The following is a 24168-nucleotide window of genomic DNA, read 5'->3' on the forward strand; positions in this document are numbered from 1 at the left end:
TATAAAAATTGATGTAACCCAGAGGATATAATAAAAAATACGCCATTTGTATAAACTCAGAATGCTTTTTATAGAAACAATTATACAAAAGTTACAAAGATGCCTTTGTGAACAACACTTATAAGAAGTAAACTACAGCTGCCTTGGAGACAGAGCCCCTCACAGGGTTTCACCAACCTCCAGAGCCAATGGAGGCGTCTGCGTTTTCTGAAAAGGAACTCCAGGTCTCCGTGAGGCTGACATCACCTATGAGTGAGGGTGGAGATTTCACGGGATCCGTGTGCTGGCAGACCCAGCCTCAGCATCCCTGGGAAAGAGCCCACGAGACCCGGCTGCAGAGGACGTCTCGGCCCAGGACTGATTCCGTCCGCGTGACTGGAAACGGGAGGAGCACTGGGCTCCCCTCCTCAGGGCTGCGCGTCAACACACTGTGGACAGTGGAGGGAAGGGGTTCTGCTTGCTGACGACCAGCTTCTGGTGCTGATGTGAGATATAGCCTTTAATGTGACCCTGCAGGAGAGAGAGGCGGGTGTGTGTGTCCGATGAGTTACACTGAGGATGCTGGGTGAGTTAACCACTTAGTCCCAGGGCATAAGCATTCTTCCCCCGTCATTGTGCAATTCGATTCACTGGGAGGACAATGAATAAACACATATATGGTGGAAAATAGAGAAATACCTATTAAATCCACCCACCACACCCCATAAAGCCCTTTGAATATCATGTATTTCCCAGGAGTAAATCAGTTCTCTCAGAAAATGCCTTCATAAAAGCAAAGGGCCTGAAGGTGTCTTTAAGGACATGGTATCAAAGCTTCAAATTCCAGCCCGCACCCGACTAGTGGACCAAGAGCTCACACACCATGTAAATCAGGTTGGCCAGAATACACTGGACCTCGTCGATGTCCACGTCTTCCACTTGCATGAATTTCAAGGCAACCAGAAAGGCGTCCAGAGACAGCTGGTGTGTTCTGAGCAACAGGTACCTGGAGAAGGAAACAGGTCACACTGGTTCTAATAGGACGCAAGTCCTCACAGGCCAGGAAAAGGAGCGCTGGCTGAGGCAGGACAGCGCCTGACAGACCCCGTTCCAAAGGGACAGAAAGCTTTCACCTCCCAGACACACTCTAACAACAAGAGCTCTTGAATACAACCCTGACTTTCAATTTAAAAAGCCATGGTACAAATGTAATTTTTTATATCTACTGAATGTTTCATTGACTCTAGGATGCAACTTTTCGCATTTTGACCTCTCTGAAATGAGGACTCGCCTCGCAGTGGAGTGTCTTCCAGATTCAAGGACTCACTCTGGGATACTGCCCCCGGCCACAGAAAGCCTGGCTTTGTCTGAAGGTGAATTAACCGTGATCCTGTTGAGACCAGGCCCGAGGGAGTCAACTCCTCGTGTCACGCGGAAGAAAAGGAACAAGTGCAGAAAGAGTCCATTTCTGTCAGCAGGGGCAGCAAGGGTGGCCAGCGGGTCACGGACAAAGGAACGGAGCACTGAGTCCCAGGCGCTCTGATAAAACGGGCAGCACGTGCTTCTTAGGGCTGGCATGTTGAAGCGTCCGTTATGAAGCCCTCTTACCACACACGACCCGATCACCCCTCTCACAGGGCAGGCAGAGCCCTCGCCTGCTCGGAGAAGTGTGGCTGCACCCACAGAATTAAAGGAGAAGTGCTGGCCAGTCCCCGGACAGACACCCAGGCCATCTCAGGACATGCACCTGTCACAGGAAGGCCCTCCACAGCCTGGCGACTCCACTGCATGAGTCATGCCAGAGTTTAAACTTATCAGAAAGAAAACACTTTGCTTACACTTTCTTAAAAAGGTTCCTGTAGGTGATGATCTTCAGCTTCTCGAGGATGAGGAAAATGCCACAGCGAATGAAGAAGGTCTCGTGCTTTGTGAGAGCCTCGTTCAGCAGGAGGAGATTGCCTTCGCTGGGGACGGTGAAGGATGCACAAGCGCGGGCACAGAACGAAATCCCAGGACGAGACGGCATCAAAAAGCAGTTAGTTTTCACATGACATGCGTGACGTTTTTTAAAACTTCATATTTTAAAAGATCCCAAGTGGAAAAGGTGGAACACTCTACCTTACAGCTTTGGTCACTTCAGCAAACTGCATGAGATGGTACTTTTTCAAGAGCTCAATGGTTGGCATATGACCCTAAGACCGAGAGTTAATTTTCCAGATTGAGAACCCTTTTATTTTTGAGAAGCGTCTTAGATAAAATTCTTATCAAGGATTCAAGTTTTAAAACATGCAACCTGTGTTTCTTAGAATATCTTCTTAAGTAGCTGAACAAAGATGAAAAAGATCATAATATGCTAGAAAAAGACAGACATTGGTCTAGAAATCAGGAAACCCGGGTACAATACAGCTTTGTCATTCAGTGACATCTGACCTTGATCTTGACCTTTGCTAGTCTCTTATGCTTTATATCATAAGAGGGGAGTGACAACTGAAGAAATACTAGTATAAGATTTAGGAATATGGAAACATCTTCCAGAATAAGCAGCTAAAAAATTTAAAACTGATCACTTCTGTGAAGCAGGGTTAGAAGGGGGGGGGGCAGGTACAACATCGTTGCTTTCCCATTACAAACTCTACCCTGAACTATTTAACTTTTAACCATATGTGTATTGCTTTGATAATTAAAAACAATTTTTTAAATGGAAGCTCCATCTATGACTTTGAAGACGTTTTAGTCAATTAACTTGCTAGTTACTTGTCATTTCTTTTCAAGTATCAAAAATAACTTTTGGTGACCAAATAAGATACCTGCAGACAGGCTGGAATGATATTTTCACTTCTTGGTTAACCCATTTATATTAATTTAGATTTTTATGAGGAACAGAAATAACACGCACTCATGTTATTGTCTTACGTACATTAAACCTTTGGGTTAGCTATTGCGAGAGAGAGGAAGCACAGTCTCTCCAGAAGGGCCAGGAAGTGTCAGTCACGGAGATGCACGGCTCAGGCCACACAAAAGCTGACTCTCCCTCTATCTTTGGGGTGCGCTCACATGCACCTCTGTGATCAACTACACACCATCTGCTGTATTTTACAAAGTCTGTCAACTTCTTCAAAGCAACGAGATCTCTAAGAACTGAGTAACAGTCACTCACCAGCAGCATTTTCACTGGAAGCAGGTATATCAGAATCATCCTTTTGTTCTTCTGACTGGAGCGGTGGCAGTGCTCAAAGGCGAAGGACAGGTACTCCTCCGCTGCGGACGCGGGCGAGGCAACGAGTCAGACAAGGCAGGCTCAGTGGCCTTCATGCGCTCTGCACAGCACTCGGCTGCCACAGCCCCCCTGCGCCTCATCCCAACATTTCTCCTTACACAAAGGCTGCAAAGGCCTCAGAACCTGCACACCTCTACCCTTCTTACTAACCAAGGCTTTCTTGCTGGGTTAGGTATTCAAACATACTACTCAATGACTCTTCAGAGGAAAAACATATCGACACCTAGAGAGGCTTCAACAGGATATAATGTAAAAGCTTCTATTCTTATGCTTCATATTTTAAAGAAAAAAAACTGATGGAGAATAACCAAGGACAGCCCTTCTTTGAGAGCTGTAGATCCATTAAAAATTTTGTGAAAGAAAATGAAAAGTTGGTCTGTATAACGCCACAGTATAAAACCCAGAGCAGTGACTGTCAAGGAGCTGCTGGCCCCGTGCGTGGAGGATCCCTGCTACAGCGCACAGAGAGAAAGCGATCTCATGTGTCCTGTGATGCCTGAAGGCATGCCACTTCCTGTGCGAACGCTGCTGAAGAAGTGACTTTAAAGTCTGGTCTGAGTACAACAGGAGAGGTCGGAAAGGACAGCCTCATGCCAGCTAATCACCTAATTTAAAGTGAAAAAGAATGGGCTTCATGCCCTTGAGAAAGTTAATGGAATAAACTACAAAATAATGTGATTTCATGAAAGAGCAGCTCTGATGTGGCAATGAGGCCATCATTCGTGGACACAAACCCCAAAGCTGACCACAGTCCCAGGACATGTCCCCACCGCCCGCTTGGCCGCTCCACGTGGGATTTCTGAGTCGAGACCAGGAGAGGCAATGGGAGAAAACATTACTTCTGTTCAGTGCAAAGACAGTGGTGTGTAATCATCTCACACAAAAAGGGCCATCATGACAACAGAGACTCTCACATGTATTTCAGACACCCAGTGTGGATTAAGAAACTCCCACTAGGATTCTCCTTTAACCACTTTACTGTTAAAAGTTAACAAAAGAAATATAACTTGGACATGGTTTCCACCTATACTCCACCTTAAGTAATAAAATGCAGTAATTATGTTTTCAGAAATTGTATCACTTAAGTTGTCCAGAATACAATGTCTTCAAGACTCTGGAAGAAACGTTAGCAACATACCTTGCTTAAAGTCACTATCGAACATAGCCTTCCGCCCAACGTAGTACCTGTACGTCACCCTCTGCGCGGTGCTGTAATCGTCTCTCAGGTTGGAGCTGTCGATGGCTCGGATTAGGGGTTTGCACAGATGCAGCTTGTTGATCTATAACAAATAACAAGCATTTTAAGTATTACTAAAAGAAAACAAGACGGGGAGGACAGACGTAAACTTCTACTTTACCAAGGCTACACCTCCTTACAGTGGGAACCACACTATTAATCATCAAAATTCATTATTTAATAAGAAGAACTAGACACGAGCTGCACGGCATAGGTTACATCCCCTTTGGAAGGCCCACCCAAGGTGTGCGATGGAGGCCCCTGCACCGGGCCAACCTGGCGGGGCAAAGGCTCACTGCTTTATCTACCCACACACGCGTCTGCTCCACTCGGCTCCGGTTACGCTAACAGCAGGCAGAAGGCTGCAGACTGCGGCCTCCCTCAGAGCCCAGTCCCACCCGGGCACACTCCTCACTGTCGGTGCCTTAGCTTCCCTGGAGCCAAGAGCTCTGACTTCACAGCACTGAGGTTGAAGTGCGACAACACTTGCAAGCACTGACGAGACCGCCTCTTAGGGACCACAGGGCCTGCACTTAGCAGGCGCCTGGCAAACAGTACCTCTTAGGGTTATGAGTATGGTTGGGTGATGCCCATTTCCCAAGCAACGTCAGGGAGGCTAGTAGTAATTAATAGAAAGGATATCCAGGAAGATGGGGAGAAAGAAAACTTAAAAAGATATATTATACAGTATTCAAACAGAAGCATACCTTAAAGTAAATCTTGAATAACTGATTCACCAGAAACAGCATCCCCCACTTCTTAGAATCCTCTATACCAGCGCGACTATGGAAAAATAATGTTTTAAAGTTACATAGGAAATAAAAATTTTATTTATGAATCACAAAATAAACTGCCTGAACAAATTAAAATCTTGAGATAAAATCCAACAGCTCAAGTCATATTCATGAAATACAGTAACATTATGAAAGAAGATGTCCTATCTGACAGGTAAAATTGAAAAGACCAAACCAGGAGTTCTAACCCCAGCTAGACGTCTGGGAAACACACCCCCTCACTGCAGCAGGTGAAAACTGACTAGTTTGCAGCAATATATGTAAAGGCTAATTGTTATGAAGCATTTCTGAAACATGGAAAAAGTATTCTCTCTTATTATTGCAACAAAATAAACTACTGAAAGACACAACAACATGGAGGAACCTCAAAAAGAAGAAGACACAGAGCATGTGGTGTGTAGGTCCGTTTACATGAAGTCACCAAGTGGGCAGAACTGATCCACAGTGGGAAACACCAGGACCATGCTGACAGTAAGGTCCTTTCTCTCAACAGGGGTTTGGGTTATACAGTGTGTATACTTGTCAAAACTCAGCAAATAGGCAGTTAAGATTTGTGTGGTTCATTGTATGAAAATTTTACCTCAAAATACAAAAGAGAATCTGAAGTATTCAGGGAAAAGTTTACTGATGCATGCAATTGACAATGAAATGCACTGCCTCACACCAAAAAAAGAAAGACAAGAAAAACTGATACAGCTTACATGGGTCGAACTAAAATAAACGTCAACGACAGACAAAGGACAGGAGGGCAATGTGCTGTGATGGGCCACGGGGATGTCTCCATCCAAAGCCTCACTCACGTGTCACTGGCACAGACGCGGAAACAGCTCATCAACAATTCAGCTGCCTTTTCCAACATGTCCCCGACTTTGCTTTTTCCTTTCTTCACCAACTGCTGATCTGCCTAATGGAACAGAAAAACATTTATTTTTTATTTCTTCTTGATTCCTTAATTAAAAAGAAAATCACAGTGCAGCCAGAAGCACAAATGGCTACAACCAAGAGTCAGAGTCCGTAAGGTTCTGAAGAAATCATGTCTACACTACAGTATTTTTAAAAATTGAGAAATCTATAGCTTATTCCACCTCTTCCACAAATCAAATCTCTCTTCAGCCAGTTCCAGCTAGTAAGTCAGTCACCAACCCTGAAGCCTGCATGGCATGTGGCCCTGTGCTGCTAAGAAGCCCTTCCTTACTCGGTCACTGGACTCACCATCCCACGCACCGCTAGTCAAAGCCCTGGAAACACTTTTGATAGGTGTCCACGTCACTACCAAGTCTGACTCTCCTTGTTTTTGGGACAGTCTTGGTGAAAGAAGAACCTGTCTTCTCCCTCTCATCTTCTCCCCAACACAGGCTCTTGAAGTGTGGCCTGCAAACCCCAGCGCACCTTCAAGACGTTTGCAGATGACTGACATGGTCAAAAGTATTTCACGATAACACTGAGCCATTCTTTCTTTTTATATTGCACTGACATTTGCATGGAAGGCGGGTGGAACCACGGGAACCTCCCCAGTGGCGCCAAACTGAACCAGTAGTCACAGTGCCCTCGACATCACACACCCGCAACCCCTCATCACGGTGCCCTCAGCATCACACACCTGCAACCCCTCAAGCAGTCAATCAACGGTAAAGCTCATTTCACTTTAAAATGTCCTGTTAAGGCAGACATATCAATTTTTTAAGTCTTGGTCCTTGAATATGTACATTTTCAATATCCTTTGTGATGAAACAGGTACAAAGCGTGACGAAGCGTGTACAAAGCAGGTCTGCTGCACACTGAAGTATGACAGCTGTCTAAGGAAAAGCACTTGAGCAGCCAGTGGAGTGGAGCTGGAACATGGACAGAAAACTGACAGACGAGCGTGGTGGTCCAGTGTGGGCTCTGGGGACAATTTGCTTGAAAGTGAATGAAAGAAGCCTGTCACTTCTAGGCAAACTGACAGCATTTGTTACCAACGAGAACATCTGTGCTTTCAAGAAAAAAACAGAATTTTGGAAAATTTGTATTAAACACCATGAGCTTGGCAGCTTTCCATAGCTTCAAGACTTTTCTGATGAGGTCACTGGAGACATGAACAAACGGAGAGTTTTTCAAACATTTGGTTTTTTACATAATGATGCACGTCAACATTTGGAACATCTGCACAACTCAGTGAACCAAAATTTTCCAGATGATCAACGTATGATGTTACAAAATCACGCAAGGGTATAAGATCCATTCAAAGTGTGTGACACACCAGTGGGTTTTGATGTAACAGTAGAAAAAGTTCACTGCTAAGCTTCAGAGGCCACAACATGACTAACCTTTAACAAGGACCTCTTGGAGTTTTGGTGTAGCTCAAAGGATATCTACAATGATCCGAAAAGGCCACTAAAATACTCCACCCTTTTCCATCGACATCTGTGAGCCCACTGTCCTCATACGTTCAACCAAAACAACATACAGCACAGAGTGAGTGCAGAAGCAGACAGGAGAATCCGTGAGTCTTCTGTTAAACCCGACATTAGAGATTAAAATGTAAAAAAGCCACTCTTCTTAGTACATCTTGTTCATTTTGAAAATATAGTTATTTTTTACTTAAAAAGTCAATTACGCTACCATGTAAAGATTTATTATTTTAGATGAATAAAAACTAAAAATTTTCCCAGTTCAAATTTCTAATACAGTAAATACAGATATAACACATATAAACAGAAGCTCTTTGGGGTCCTCAATAACTTCTACTTGTTATTATATCATTCAGTTCTAAAATCTCCATTTGGTTCTTTCCAACTCCCATTTCTCTGCTGAGGCTGTCTGCATTTTCCTTTGTTTCAAGCCTGTCAACTGCTCCTGGGGCTTCTTCACGATGGCTGGTGCCAAACCCTGCCAGGGAATTCCACCATTCGTGTCATCTTGGTGTTGTGTTCATTGTCTTTCCTCACTCAAAATCTCAAAAGGCTGAGACTCTCCTGATTCTTGGTATGACAGGGATTTTCGATTATATCCTGGACATCTGAGGTATGATGTCATGAGACTGTGGACCTTATTTATCGCATGTCGGTGGGCCTCTGCTGACACCATGCTCGCCGGGAAACGGGGGCTCCAGCTCTTTGCACGGGGTGAGGCGGGTCCAGCTCCCCACGGGCTTGCTGAAGGGGGGGGGGGTACCTGCAGACTTGTGTGGAGTGCAGCAGGAATTGTGGAAAGGGTCTGTCCTGCTGGGCTGCCCCCGCTTCCTGCTCTCCTTGGGTCTTCTTCATCTCTGCCTGTTGGTGTTCCTGGGTCTCAGGCTTCTCTGGGAACATCAGGACAAACAGGAGGCAGACAAGGAGTTCAGGGATCTCACTGCCCCTTGCTCTGCGAGTCGGCCCCTTCTTCTCTCCAGCTCTCAGGGCCTCACTAGCTTCATAACTCCCAGCAGGAGGGAGCAGACAAACGTGCCTGCTCCATCTTGTCTGGAACTGGAAGTCATCAATAATTGTTTTTTTTTTTTAGGAAGATTAACCCTGAGCTAACTACTGCCAATCCTCCTCTTTTTGCTGAGGAAGCCTGGCCCTGAACTAACATCTGTCCCATCTTCCTCTGCTTTATATGTGGGATGCCTGCCACAGCATGGCTTTTGCTGAGCAGTGCCATGTCCACACCTGGGATCCGAACCGGCGAACCCCGGGCCGCCAAGAAGCGGAAAGTGCAAACTTAACTGCTGCACCACTGGGCCGGACCCTCATCAATAATTTTTAAAACTGTAAAAGGGTGTTAGGACCAAAAAGTTGAGACTCGCTGCTCCAAAACTAGCTTATACTGACCCACAAGGGGAATCAACCCCACAAAATCCAGGCTCTTCATCTCCTCACACAGAGAGACCCTTAGCTACTGTCTGAACCCACTCAGGTGGGATTCTTTAAGATGGGAGGCAGGCCACATCTGAACAGAAAACGCAGGACCGCTCATCTATTATCGCTCCACCCCTTTTAAAAACAGTGCATGCCATAAACGGCCAACCACACACAGAACAACTCCCTCTACATCTAAAGCGTGAAGACTGATGTTTATTTAAATCTGTTCACATCAACCCAGAAAGAACAATGAGTCAAGCCATCCCCTGTTCTTTTGCTCTCTACAACAGATACATCCCAACCCTAGTCACTTCCTAAAACTTTTGGAAAGAACGACACGAGGGCCTGGCCCCAAAGCTGAGTGGTTAAAGTCTCGCGCACTCTACTTGCATGGCCCAGGGTCACAGGTTCGGATCTTGGGCGTGGACCTACTTCACTCATCAGCCATGCTGTGGAGGCATCCCACATACGAAATAGAGGAAGATGGGCACAGATGTTAGCTCAGAGCTAATCTTTCTCAAGCAAAGAGGAAAAAAAAGGAGAAGATTGACAACTGATGTTAGCTCAGGGCAAATCTTCCTCACCAGAAAAAAAAAACAAAAACAAAATCACATGAAATTAAGCAACAGACTGACACTGAGCTTGGGTTTTAAAACAAAAGTGATAGAAATTAAACTTACGTTATTGGCAAATACTCGAAGGTCAAGTGCCACCGCATACATGACAGGCAGAGCCCTGCAGGGGCGGAAAAGCAAGGACGTTTGGGGAGGCTTTGAGGCCACAGATCCCACCACCAGGAGTGTGACAACACCCACACCTGGGGCTACTGTCCAGAACAGGGTCACCACCCTCCAAGAGCCCAAGGGCACTGCTGCCTTCCTCACCTCCACCAGGGCAGGCTGCAGCGCCCTGCCCTCTTGATCAGCAGAGGCCAGACGCGGACATGCTTCACGCCCACTGCCCTGACCTCCTCAGAGGCCTAGGCCCCTGTCTACCTGGGGTCCCGCAGGCTGTTCCAGGACCCTCTCCTTCCCCTCAACTCCCCACCATTATCCAGACAGCTCCACTGAAACAAGATGGAGTCTAGTAAGATTTCCTAACAGGACACAGATGTGTAATAGACAAAATGTCAGAAAACAATCTTTCAAAAATCCAGCTGGCAGTATTAGTTTTACGTGTAAGGTAAGCGTTCACTTAAATAAAAGAGTGTTTTGGTTTTTTCAGTAAAAGGTATTTGCAAGCCTTCAGTTATTTTAGTGTAAACAAAATTTCAGTATTTACCTACAGTTTGTTAATAACTCATAAATCATAGAATTAAGAATTAGTTTGTCAAGGAATTTAAAATAACCCAATTACTATGTATTATATCACCCCAAACGCACTGTAGTTGATTCTTCTCTTTTACCCAAGTTTAAAACCAAAAGTAAATTCAAAATTGACAACTGAAGGAAAAAAATAGCATTTAATAAATTTTGGGGGTCATGAGAGGACTGAAATAAAAATAATACTTCATCTTTACATAAACACACTGCAAATCATCTAGCTGATCTGCCACCTAGGCTTACATTGACTATTAAAACTCCATTATCCGTGTTTATACTATCACATGTCAACACGTGATATTAAATATCCCTATAGAAAACACATAAATATTTATTTAGAATAAATTTCTAAAAAGCTTCTGAAAAACAGCCATCTGCTAATCTCCAGCTACTTCTGTTCACACTTACCAGTTCTCTTCTTTGTGAGCCTGAAATGCCCGCAGGAACGACGTGCTGTGTTAAGGAGGGCATCGCACACAAAACTCAAGTTACGCTACACACAAAAGCAAAGGACAAAGATTTCATTTTTCCTTTTTCTCCCCAAAGCCCCCCAGTACATAGTTGTGTATTTTCGTTGTGGGTCCTTCTAGTTGTGGCATGTGGGACGCTGCCTCAGCATGGCCTGATGAGCGGTGCCACGTCTGCACCCAGGATCCGAACCAGCGAAACCCTGGGCCACTGAAGTGGAGCGTGCGAACTTTACCAGTCGGCCACGGGGCCAGCCCCAAGAAGAAGAAGGACTTTAAATTTTAGGGTATACTGCTCACCATTTAGAAGATTATGTGTCACAGCAGTAAGTTCTTGAAGAAAAACAATATATAAGCCCACACTACAAATATCTGAGCATTGTTAGGTATAAGTGTAGTAGATATATTTATTTCTTACATACTTTCTCCAAACTAAGGAAAAGACTATTGTTATAAGAGTTTTTTAATCAGCAATTTCAAACATTATTTGGTTTCCCTAAACCCAGATAATCACAAGTTATATGTAACGGACTTCGGAATCTGTAGTATAAAGTTTATTTCATTGATTATAGAATTCCTGAATTTAAAGGAGGTTTAGCTAGTTAGTAACTGACTCTCTTCTGTGTATATTTAAACAAGACGGCTAAAACATAAGCAAACTGAGGTCGAGAGACACATATCCACGCTAGAAGATCACTGACTAGGTCCTTAGCTCCAATATACCACAAACGATTTCAGTCAGAAACTGCTTGATTCAAGTCTTTAGTGACCGTCATTAAATGACAGTGTGTGTTGAGTCCACTCTTGTCCACCCATGCCTGGACGCTGGAGTTCTAACCAGTCCCTGTAAAATACTTAATGCTTTAAAGGCAACAAAATATTATTCTTCAGAACATAATTAAATAAAATCCTTAATCATAACCAGTGCTCTTCCTTACTATATAAGTAACTGGACAACAGTCCTAAGGTCCATGGTAAATTTATGTACCCGAGTGAAATAGCTAAATGAGTTTCTCTTCCAAAAGGTTTTAATTCCTTTCTAATTAAAGGTATGAATAAAATTGGCCCAATGTTTCAAGATCTTAAATCCCAAACAATCCACTGCATGTGTTATAAATTGAACAGGAACACAAATGATCAAAGATATTGGACGATGACAGTCTGACATTTGTACGCCTCTATGAAGTCATGGTTCCCCACCGCGTAAGTGCACCTGGAAAAGAAACGTTGGAGACTGAGGACAGAGGCAGCAGAAAGTGCATTCACATGATAAAAACCTAGACGTGAACTCTGTAGACCACACGCCTTTCTTCCATCACACTCTATTCTCTCCCGATCCAGGAGTGAAAGCAGGAGCTCCTGCCCTGCAGGTTACAAAAAGGTGAGGGATGGTAAGAAACACACCAATGACTTCTGGCACCAGAACAAGCTGGTATAAGACGAAACCTGCATTAAGTTTTGAGACTTTTCTTGCAAGCCCCAGAAGAAAAAACCCAGCTGCAGCAGGTTTTATTGGCAACACGCACTGATACACAGTATGGCCTTCTCCTGGATCAGCAGGCAATGACACTCAAACTAGATGCCTGGCTGGGTGGAGTCAGTACTAGTCAGCTCATCACCAAACCTGGAACCCCACGGCACACTGCACAGGCTAGGAAAGTGCAGGTGCCTCCCATGACAGGAGCACAGTGGCACCCCAGCTTTTCCAGGTCTCATAGGTCTGCCCCCACCTGCCCCACACTCCAGCTTGCTCCGAGACACTGGAGGCACGAGGCAGCAGGGCAATCAAACACCACAGGCTCTAGGACACCAGCTTTGCCTGAATTGATGCTCTGGACATGAAACAGGAGCTCTGAAATGTAAATAGAAAGCAGGATTTCGTTTGCTTTGCTCAGCTCGTCTCTTTGCGGGAAAGGTAAAGAGGTAAAAAAATGGGCATACTTCCATGAAAAATGCTAGTCAACAGTGGGCTCTCACCCTCCGAAACAAAAGACCACTACGCAGCCGAGATGGTGAGTAGTAAGTGATTTTACAGTATTACACAATAGATATATAGAGATACATGGTCACAATTTAATTTTAACTTTTAAAAACATATGATCCTTGAAATGAAAAGAAGCATATTAAAATTTTAAAGTATTTTAAACTTCACAAAATTTTCACAGGCTTTACCAAAGTGAAATTACAAACGCAATTTTCTACTTTTTCAATTATTCACTGCTGCAAGCATAAGATGCTGTGAAATAAAATCCCTTCAGTTCAGCCATTTCCAGGTCTGCTTGCATTTCCCACTAAGGGATCACCCTCACCAATGGATTACCGTAAATGAGCGGCAAACATTTCATCGTAAGGGGGTTCCAAAACCTGTTGACACTTCTCTTCTGGAGAGGCCATCTAAATGACGAGAAGAGAAAGGATAGAAACAAAATCAGCAGGCAAGGAGAGAACACAGCGTGCAGAAAGAGATTTAGACAAACCTCTGTTTCAAAAGAATTCATACTTTAGAGTTAACAGTAACACTTTACACTTCAGCACTTCTAAAGGAAAGGCTCACCACCTCTACACATATTTATGAAGCACGACCTAGGTGTGGGTACCAGAGGAACACAGGCCGTCTCGTCTACCACAGGCCAGATAATATATCTATCTCACTGTTTAACAGCCAGCCAGTCAAGAAATACTTCCTAAGCACCAACTATATGGTTAATAAATAAGGCATAATAAAGCATATAATACATCACACAAAGGCCGACTGAGTGAGAGACAATGCCACGTTAGGAATCTCTCCTCGCTTCCCAGTGACTGAACCACCCTCTCTGCGTCCTGGGCTAGACTAGCTCACGTTTATTTCTAAGTTTTCATTACCTCTCAATGACCAAATTTTAGACAATATAAGCATCACGATAGATTATATAGAACATTGAATTTAAAAAAAAGGAATCAGTGAGTACACCAGTACAACAAATACATATGCATATCTACACATACAAATGTGGGAGGAAAGATGACAACATCAGAAAAATCACCATTCTGCAGTCCCTAATGAAATAACTGACTGAAGACACTGGCTACCAGTGGATGGAACCATCAGATGCAAGGCTACTGGGGAGTTCTATAGCGAACGGGTCAGCCTTGGATTACAAACGGGCAGAGACGCGTGTGGCTGAGCGACAGAGCAGGAAGCAGGCAGCACCAGCTGCAGAGCGCCTGGCCTGCAAGCTGAACCTGAATCTCGTCACGTCTCCGGCAAGAACTCCTATCTAGAGCAGTGGTTTTCAACACTGCCTGCACCGTCGAACAACCTAGGAAACTTTAAATTTTACAAAAGCCTGCCTCGGGGCTGGCCCCGTGGCCAAGTGGTGAAGTTGACGTGCTCCACTTCGTGGCCCAGGGTTTCACTGGTTCAGATCCTGGTTGAGGACATGGCAGTGCTCATTAGGCCACGCTGAGGTGGCGTCCCACATGCCACAACTAGAAGGACCCATAATTAAAAATACAACTACGGACTAGGGGGATTTGAGGAAGAAAACAAAAAAAGAGAGAGAAGATTGGCAACGGCTGTTAGCTCAGGTGCCAATCTTTGAAGAAAAAAAAAAGCCAGCTTGCACCCAGAAACTGGTTTACTTGGTCTGAGGTACAGACTGTGTGCTGCCAAATACAATCACCAGTATACAAGCCCCTTTTTCTTTCAGAGGAAAAACTGAGTTCTCTGATAGAAAGACACTCCAATGAATCAACGGCGACAGGGGACTTAACAAAATATCAACACTATTTTCTACAGACAATACTGCTTGGGTATCATTTATCCTCTATAACAAGGACACTCATGTTTTAGAGCAGAAGTCAGCAAATGCTTTCTAGACAAGGCAAGACAGTCAACTGTGTAGGCTTTGCAGGTCACAGACCTCTGTCCACCTGTGCCTCCGCAGCGGGAAGGCAGCCACAGACGGCTCATGAACGAGCAAGCGTGGCTCTGCCCCAGTGAAACTTCACTTACAACAACATGGCACATCTCAGGGATTGGGGGCAGACAGGCTGGGCAGAGCCTAAGTCCTATCGCCTGTCCACTGGATGACCTTGTTAGGCTGCTGCACCTGCCTGAACCTCAGAGTGGTGTGGGAACTAAATATAGGAAGATGAGACATTGTCTCAGGACAGTATCTGACACATAGTGCTCAATAAATGAGCTGGAGTAACATAAATCATACAGAGCTTTGACATTTTCAAACAAGAGCAGCAATGTCAGTCTCCTTCTTACTCAAGCTCTGAACTTCTCTCAGGAAGGCTGTTACCCTGCAGCCCTCTCAGACACCTGTGTGCCCTCCTTTCACCTACCTGAAGCCGTGGGTTGGCAACATGAGGATGCTTGAAAGACACCAGCTCTGCACAGGACGCCCCGTCTCGGGTGTCGATTGCTTCGTAGACCTGAAGCATTTGAGATGAGAAAAGCTCAGCAGAAAATAAAACACTGTATTCTAACAGAACCTAAACAACACAATGTATACCACTAAAATTCATTCTTCCCTACTTGAAAGCAGTCAGAATAATCGAAATACAACAAGTCAGTATTCTCTCTAGTCAGCAAATATCCATTTCAAAGTGAGATCTTCTGGAAGCAAATAAATAGGTGACTTACTGTTAAAAAAAGTGAAAAACCAGAATAAGCTAGTGGTTTATTATTTAGTTATTAATGAAGGTGAATTATTCTAGTTTTACTGAGTCATACAAACATACATCTGAAAATTCACTGATACAGCTTATGGAAAAAAAGAGCCTAAAAATCACATCTATCCAAAATTCAAAAGGCTTCCACTCAATGTACACACAAAATAAAACAGGAATGGCAATGCTGAATCAACGATGTCACAGTCACAAATAATGACCTGAGTGCTGTGATGTGACAACATGGGAAAGCGCCCGCAATAGTCTTATTGGTAAGAAAAAAAAAGTTAGTCGGAAAACTGTGTAAGTAGATCCAGGAGAAAAAGAGAAACGGTACGATGTGTCGGCAGAAGAGGAAACGCAGGCCCCCACACCACAGCAGCTGACCCCTGGCCAGAGGGGTGGGGCTGGGGGCCTGAGGAGACTTTATTTCTACGCTGCAGTCTTGTGTTACAGCAGACACCTTGTAATCAGAAAACCAAATGATATTTTAAAATTATATTTACCAAAAAGTGACATAAAAATCCTATTTATATAAGTGAAGAGAAAGCCAAGCATGAAGCTGCATACATAGTACAATTTATCTACAATAAAATTAGATACATAAATTTTAGGCCCACACAAGACTCTGACCAGGGAGGTCATAAAGAGGACATCAAATGGCACACGTGAGAAGGTGCTCACGTCACTACCCGCCAGTGAAATGCAACGGGATCCCTGTCCACACCCACAGAAGAGTCAAAGTGGACAGGGCTGACCGCACTAAGTGCTGCCAAGAATATACAGCAACCACAGGCCTCCCACACTGCTAGGGGCAGGGGGGCATCCGCTCGGGAAGCTGTCAGGTACGGCTGCCAAAGGGAGCAATGCCACTCCCCCACCACCCTCCAGGGCCGCAGGAACAGAGGCCCAGGCCGCCAGGACCCTACAGGACCCGACTCCACCTCTGCTGCACCCCTTGGGGCCTTGACTGGGGAAGTTTACCACGTCTTTCCTGAGACAAACTACATCACCAAGAACTTGCCACTTCACCATCCAACAAAACCACGCATGCGCCTGCATTCTGAGCCAGCAACCCCACTCCTGGGGTTTTACCTTACAAGAAACAAAAGGGTTACTGCATGCATCAGGAGTAACCACAGAACACTGGTCCCCTTTGTGCCCCTGCCTCACAGAAGCTAAGAAAGCCTGCAAAGTTCCCATCACGGGGCGTGAACGAAAACAGAGGGATGGCAACAGGCTACCGCAAACTTCCAAGAAGGGATGTGTCCTCAGTGGACGCCAAGGTCACGGGCAACCCAGTGCCTGGCCTTAGTCACCAAGGACAATGAGCTCCTGAGTGGGAGCCAGGTCATGGGCAACCCAGTGCCTGGCCTTAGTCACCAAGAAGGGATGCGTCCTCAGTGGGCGCCAGGGTCATGGGCAACCCAGTGCCTGGCCTTAGTCACCAAGAACGGATGCGTCCTCAGTGGGAGCCAGGGTCACGGGCAACCCAGTGCCTGGCCTTAGTCACCGAGAATACATCACGCCCCAGAACCTTCCTTCTTTTAACTTAAACACCCTGCACTGGACCACACGGCTGCACTCCGGGGAGCCCGTCCAGCAGTGCCCTCTGGGCCTGGTCCAGGGACTGCAGGGCTTGTCGGGCGAAACTCCCTGGCTCTGGGCACTCCCAGGAAGAAGTTCTCATTCTCACCTGCTGCTGGTCAACTCGCATCCTCCAGGCTCCAAGCTGATCCATGGGGTGGATCATCTGCTCTTGGAACTCAGAATGCCTTAAAAATACATTTACTAGGGGCTAGTCCCTTGGCGTAGTGATTGAGTTTGCACACTCTGCTTCAGCAAACCCGGGATTCGTGGGTTTGGATCCAGGGCACAGACCTACACACTGCTCATCAAGCCATACTATGGTGGCATCTCACATACAAAAAAGAAACAGAGGAAGATTGGCACAGATGTTAGCGCAGGGTCAATCTTCCTCACACACACACACACACACACACACACACACACACACAAAAATCAAAACAGCGTGTCTGGAGTGTATTTTGAGGTTTACTGAGACCTGACTGACACACGTGGTGCCTGTCTCCATTTCCCAAGGTACAAGCAGGGACGTGGCGAAAAGATGGAGCCAACCAGGATCTGGTCGTGCCACGCTGGTGCAACGAAGCGAGAGGGCGTCCAGGTGAGGAGCACTTGGAGCGTGATGCTGACGAGGATGGAACGCGGCGTCAGAAGGGAGAGAGGACATCGCAGGTGAGAGATGGGAAGTGGTAAGACCAGCCAACTCACTCCGTCATCTCCCCAAAGACTGAGTGAAACATAAGGGACTCAAGCAGGAGCTCAGAAGGTTTTTAAACAAGAAATAAAGCACAAGAAATAGAGATGAAAGCAGAAATGAATTAATTAGAAATTGGAAAACCACCAGAGTTACAGTTAAAAACTGGTTTCTGGAAACAGAAGAAACAAAGTGGATCCATTGGCCAACCTCATCAAGAAAAAGAAGAGATGCACCAAGACTCAAAACAAGAAATGAAAGGGGAAAATGGTCTTGGAATAAGAAAAGTTTAAAAATCGTAAGCAATTACTTTGTATAACTACACAATTATGTTTGAAAACCTGGGTAAAATGGGTAATTTTCAGGGAACATATAACTTATCAAACAGACCAACTTCCATAGAAGAAAGAGAAAAAGTTGCCAAGAGCTACTCCTTCCAAAAGCACCAAGACCTGGACGGTTCCAAAGGGGGACTGTATCAAACCTTTACGGAATGGGTAATTCCGATGCTACTGTCCACCCCAGGGGCAGAAAGAGGACAACTCACAAGTTCTCTTTATGAAGAGAACAAAGCATTGAGACAAAATCTGACGGAGACCGAACAGAGGGAAGGTTACAGATCGTCTCACTTATGAGAACCAGTGTAAATATTCCCTCCCCTGGGTGTGGGCTACACATGGCAACCCGGTTCCAAAGAGAACGACCCGGAAAGGGGAGAGGGTAACCGTGCAGTGGAGATACCTGACAAACACACCTCAGCCAGGTGGTCGGGGTCGACCCCCACGGTGACGAGCCTGGTGACAGCACACCCTGATGTGACGTGATGGGAAGGGCACTCAACCTCTGGGGCCTTCTTCCCTAAACACAGCACCCCAGCCTAATCACGAGAAAAATATCACATCGCAGTTAAGGGGCATCCTACAAAATACCAGACCAGTCCTCCTCAAAGCCGTCAAGGCATGAAAAACAAGGAAAGTCTGAGAACCTGTCACAGCCCAGAGGAACCTAAGGAGACGCGACAACTAAATATCATGTGAGATGCTAAAAACTAAGGAAATCTGGATAAAGCACGGGCTTTATTAAATAAACGCAGATCAACGTTGGTTCATGAATTGTAACAAATGTACCACAAAAATGTAAGATGTTATTAACAGGGGGAACTGGGTGCAGGGCAGACGTGAACTCTGCGCTATCTTCACAATGTTTCGTTAATCTAAAACTGTCCTAAAAAATAAAATCTGTTTTAAAAAGGAGAGCTGTCCAACAGTTAAAGTATGCCACATCTGAAATACAACACGAGGTCAGTCTGTGTGAACTGATGTGGAAAGGTTTCCAGCACACAGTACATGTAAATCTCAAACTGGAAAGAAAGGAAGAAAGAAAGAAATGGGACTAAACAGAGTCCAGCATCACAGGAAGAGAGCGGTCCACGACTGGCTGGATTTACGTGAGGAATGCAGAGGAGGCTGCAGAGGATTAAAGATGGGAAAACTTACGAATATATCACCTCCTAATGTCATACCCAAATAAGAATGTTGCGACCATCTCCATAGACACCGAAGAAGCACTTGATAAATTTAACATTCATTTTCAATCTAAAAAACACTCAACAAAAGAAACTGACGGATATCTCAATACCCACAGACACACCTTCTAAAGAGCCCATCTCAGGGGCCAGCCTGGTGGCATAGTGGTTGAGTTGCATGCTCCACTTTGGAGGCCCAGGGTTCGCAGGTTCAGATCCTAGCAGAAGACCTACACTGCTCGCTCATCAAGCCATGCTGTGGTCACATCCCACATACAAAATAGAGGAAGACTGGCACAGATGTTAGCTCAGGGCCAATCTTCTTTACCAAAAAAAGAACAAAAAACAAAAAACATTAGCTCCATCCACTGAAAAGGCCTAGAAGTAAAGACTCGCTGGCAGCAATGTGCACACCTAGCACTCAGACTGTTTTCTAAACTTCATTCCCCACTAAAAGGGACCAGAACTCCCTAGAGAAAAGACCGATCTAGTGCTGGGACAGGGAAAGAACTAAGAGCCTGGAGCAGATACGTTATTGTGCCAGAAAGCAAGACAGAGGTCAAAGAAGGATGGAGACACGTCAAAAAGCCACAGAAATCAGTTTGAAGGGGCTCCTTCAAACCAAATCTGGGACAATTTGAGCTTCAAAAAGAATAATGATATTCTTATTATTGGTACTGGATTATAACTTGGCATTAAAAATAATCCATAAGGATACTTTTTAAAAGAGGGGCACAGGGGAAAGTATGTTTAAGTGATGAAATACTAGTTAATAAAATGTAGAAAGAATGATAGAAAATCACCACTTGGCAGACGTTAACATAATAACTGCCTTGGGAAAGGGCCACGAATGACCCCAGACTGTGCTAATTACAGTGGGAAAGGCAGCTAGCACTGCAGCTCTAACAGCTTCTCCCAGCGAGCCACCCAGTCAGTGTCACCAACACGAGCCTCCTGAGTGAGGCCACATGACACCTACTGCCAATCTGACCTGAACCTAACCACCAGGAAACAGGGAAATGAAGGCAGACTGAGACATCCACAAGTCAACTGGTCTGGACATTTAAAAAAGGTTAAATGTCACAAAAGACCCCCTCCTCCCAGAAAACGGCAAGATGCTTAGATAAAAGACTAGAGAGCAAAGAAAGAAACCCACCAAATGCATGTGGATCCTGGATTTAAAAAAAGAAGTTCTAAAGAACGCTTTGGGGGGACATGAAGTTAAAACACGGATTCTATATTAGAAAGTACTGAGGTTAACACTGACGTTCAATTTCTCGGGCGCACTAAGGGGACGGCAGGTATGCGGAGGAAAAGCCTGGCCTGGGTGAATCCCAGCAAGGGGCAGGGCGTCAGTGACTGCCTTTCAGGGGGTTCACGTGCTCAGAGGCAGGACAAGGGAGGCTGCTGGCCCAGGTGAGGGGTACGCACGTCTTCATTGCACTTCTTCCAACTTTTCTGTAGGTTTGAAACTTTTCAGAATAAAAGTTAGAGGAAAATAAAAATTTTAATGTAGACACTTTTTTTTTGTTGTTTTTTTTTTTAAAAGATTTTATTTTTTCCTTTTTCTCCCCAAAGCCCCCCGGTACATAGTTGTGTATTCTTCGTTGTGGGTTCTTCTAGCTGTGGCATGTGGGACGCCGCCTCAGCGTGTTCTGACGAGCAGTGCCATGTCCGCGCCCAGGATTCGAACCAACGAAACACTGGGCCGCCTGCAGCGGAGCGTGCAAACTTAACCACTCGGCCACGGGGCCAGCCCCTGTAGACACAGTTTTTAAAAAGTAATTTGCCATCTGAAATAAAAGTGTGTGGAACGGACAAAAGAATGAAATAAAGGACACTAAAAAAATAATACCAGCCCTCAAAACCATACTCGAAATGATGAAGAGAGCCCCCTCTGGGGGAGACGTACGAGAAATTAATTCAACCTGTCCCCTCCAAACAGAAACTAAATTGGAAGCCTGCTGACACTTAGAGCACTGAATGAAGGAGGCCTCACTAGATTAGGGCACAGCTTGGCTCAGCTGGTTGTTGGGAGACAGCCCTCCTCGGGCCTCTTGCACTGGGTGTGCCAGCATAGCAGAAGCCCTGACCACTGGCTCTCACTCAAGCTGTTACTCAGGGCTGTTTATGCAGGTGGACACCTTGAGAAATGAAGTAATGTCTCCCCCACCCCCAACCCTGGACAAAAAGTAGACTCGCTTACAGCCTGCTATAGAATGAGTGGGTTTCCCAAGTTCCATGTTTGTCTCAGATGCACGTGTAGGTGACCTTCTGGGCCATGACAATACCATCATGCTGATGCCATGTTGCTTGCTATGCTGAGTACTAAGGTCCTTGGTCTCTGACCCAGGAACTGCGTGTATCCTGCCAGCACCTAAGAACCTGAGGGGAGCACTCCTAAGCTATGAGGAGGGTAAAATGAAACCCAAGACCCAACAACTAATAGGATGTTATGACAGAACACATGGAGAACGAAAGACACAGCACTTGTCCACAGGTAGCAGCAGGCCGCAGGTATGGTGAAGGAGTGAAATAAGGAATGGAGATGTTTCCAAGTTGACTGAGATTGATTCCAAGGTCACTGAGATTCAAAAAATGTATACTTCGGGAACTGAGAAATAGGCAGGTTCTGACTAGGACAGGAAATGTTGGCTGAAACTTAGGTTAACAGAGGCAGTGAGCTTCGTGTTAAAAGCATGGATTCAGGCTGGAACTCCCAATGTGAACGTGCCACTTACTTGCCGATGACTTTGGAAAGCCACTGCTGTTCTCTGCAAAACGGGGCTGGCAACAGACCTAGCTCCTAGAAAAACAGCAGTGATAACCACACACAAGGGCCTGGCTCTCTGCAAGCTTTCAACGTGCACTGAACATCCCTGTGCTGCTTCTCATTACCACCCCACTGCTCCATCGACCAAGACAGACAAAAGAGGGATTCTCAGAGTGCTCCTCTGGGAACACAGGGAACAGGGCCAAGCGGCAGTCTAGTGAAACAGAGGAGTCAGACAGACCAGTACGAATCCTAACCTTACTGCTCACTAGACTGAGGAGGTCTGAGGCCTGGCAAATTACTCTGGTTTACACCCGGCCCTATGGGCAGGCTTCACCTCCTTCTATTTGCCACCATTTATCCAGTCACCAAATTGGACTGAGCATCCACACAGGTCAGCCACCGTTCGAGGCACACAGAATGTCAAAAAGCAATAAGAAAGAAAAAGGAATTAGGTGTGGGCAAGAAACTTGTAAGAGACTGGAGCTGGCCCCACGGCCTAGGGGTTAGGTTTGGCGCACTCTGCTTGGGCAGAGTTTGGATCCTGGGCACAGACCTATACCACTTGTCAGCGGCCATGCAGTGGCTGCAACCCACATACAAAATAGAGGAAGATTGGCACAGATGTTAGCTCAGAGCAAATCTTCCTCAGAAAAAAAAAAGGATTAAGAAAAACAAAATTCTAGAGAGATTCTGTATTCAAATTGGTTCTCAGATGTCTATATTCTTGTTCAATTTCAAACTGTTATTGGAAAATGTTTAACTACAAGGATAAAGCCAAGGCAGATCTATCCTTAAAGAAGAGGTCTTAGGCCTCAATCAAAAGATTGGCAAATGAATGTATATTTGTATGTTTCAAATTAAAATAAAAGCATGTATCTGTTTTTTCATGATTCCCGTCTTAACCAACTTTCTCAATTAACTGAGCAACTAATGGTCCCAATCACGTTAAACCAATCTTCAACTGCCAACTAGATATCTTTACCTGGTTGTCAAGAACCACCTCCAACTCCACATGTCCAAAACTAAACTGATTTTTTCCTCCAAATCTGTTCTGCTCATCTGTTGCCCAGGCTGGAAACCTGGAAACCATTCTTGACTCCTCCCGGTCCCTCAACCACACACTCTTAATCTCCAAGTCGTGGTGACGTTTCCTTCAGGCATTTTTTAGATCCACCCCCTCTTTTCCTCATCCTTACAACCACGGCTCCAGTTCTGCGAAGTGGCATAGCCTAGCGGGAAGAATGCGCGCTTTGAATCCATAAACAGTGTCTGAACCATGCTTCTGCCGCTGACAGCCTGTACCGGCGAAGCCCCTGCGACACCCCCAGGGGCCAACAGCGCGCGTCCACGCGGGAGCTGCGCCGGGGCGCGCGGGACTGCTCGCTGGCCCCGTCTCCTACGCCCACCAGCGTCCGTCCGAAACAAAACCCCACGTCCCGCCCGGGCTCAGGCCAACAATGGCCGAGCCCCGCTCCTAGGGGCGGCCGACGCGCCGTGAGGGATCCGCTCGTCCTCCGCACGCCCCTAAGTGCGGCCCCACGACACCCGGGAGGCTGCCGCTTCCCTCGCCCCGCTGCCCGCCGGCGGCCAGGGCTCAGGCACAGTCGGCGAGCAGACTGGCGCGGGCCCGCGGTGCCGACCCCGGCCCGGAGGCCCCGGAGGACCGAGAGGAGGAGAAGAGCCCGCCCCGGCGCGCGACGGGCCGCGCGACCTCTACCTGCTGCAGGTACTGGTTGATGGTGATGTGCGCCATGGCAGCCCCCACCGCCGGTCCCGGACGGCGCCTGCGCGCCCAGCCACGCGTCACTTCCGGCCGGCGGTCCGTCCCAGGCCCCGCGTCCCCGGCGTCCCCGCACGTCGGTTCCGGAGAGAGAGCGTCCGCGGGAGCGCGAGCCCCGGCCGGCATGGCGGCGCGCCCCGGCTGAGGAAGGCTGGGGTCCGGCCGCCATTCCCCGCCTCCCCTCGGCGAGGACGCCTCGTCCGCGCCCCTGGGCGCTCGGGCCGCCGGAGCCGACAGGGCTTGCGCG

The 24168-nt window shown here is 46.3% G+C and overlaps 1 protein-coding gene and 1 long non-coding RNA gene across 3 annotated transcripts; both read right to left on the minus strand.

Moving 5' to 3' along the window:
- Positions 1–45: 45 nt before the first annotated feature.
- Positions 46–24047, minus strand: PCID2 (PCI domain containing 2). Of its 2 annotated transcripts, XM_014854915.3 has the most exons (14): positions 23859–24047; positions 15233–15322; positions 13218–13291; positions 12045–12110; positions 10839–10880; positions 9789–9843; positions 6088–6191; positions 5201–5276; positions 4395–4536; positions 3137–3237; positions 2098–2171; positions 1818–1943; positions 862–985; positions 46–510 (listed from the first exon to the last, which is right to left on the minus strand). In XM_014854915.3, the coding sequence occupies exons 1-14, from the start codon at positions 24045–24047 to the stop codon at positions 421–423; spliced, it is 1353 nt and encodes a 450-aa protein (XP_014710401.1). In that variant the 3' UTR covers positions 46–420. The 2 variants fall into 2 exon arrangements, with proteins under 2 accessions (XP_014710401.1, XP_044635603.1); XM_044779668.2 differs by lacking the exons at positions 13218–13291; positions 15233–15322; positions 23859–24047 and adding an exon at positions 12628–12749.
- On the minus strand, positions 21131–23852 carry LOC139046526 (uncharacterized). The gene is made up of 3 exons (XR_011506670.1): positions 23124–23852; positions 22107–22171; positions 21131–21750 (listed from the first exon to the last, which is right to left on the minus strand). It is a non-coding gene; the product is annotated as an uncharacterized lncRNA (long non-coding RNA).
- Positions 24048–24168: the final 121 nt, after the last annotated feature.

Source organism: Equus asinus, chromosome 11, assembly GCF_041296235.1.
Source record: "Equus asinus isolate D_3611 breed Donkey chromosome 11, EquAss-T2T_v2, whole genome shotgun sequence".
NCBI classification, from domain to species: domain Eukaryota; kingdom Metazoa; phylum Chordata; class Mammalia; order Perissodactyla; family Equidae; genus Equus; species Equus asinus.

Coding starts and splice junctions, on each gene's coding strand:
- PCID2 (XM_014854915.3), bottom strand. CDS start 24,047: ATGCCGGCCGGGGCTCGCGCTCCCGCGGACGCTCTCTCTCCGGAACCG. Junction 9,844..10,838: donor GCTCACAAAGAAGAGAACTG/GTAAGTGTGAAC, acceptor CCGCCCCTGCAG/GGCTCTGCCTGTCATGTATG. Junction 6,192..9,788: donor TTCGAGTATTTGCCAATAAC/GTAAGTTTAATT, acceptor CTGTTCCATTAG/GCAGATCAGCAGTTGGTGAA.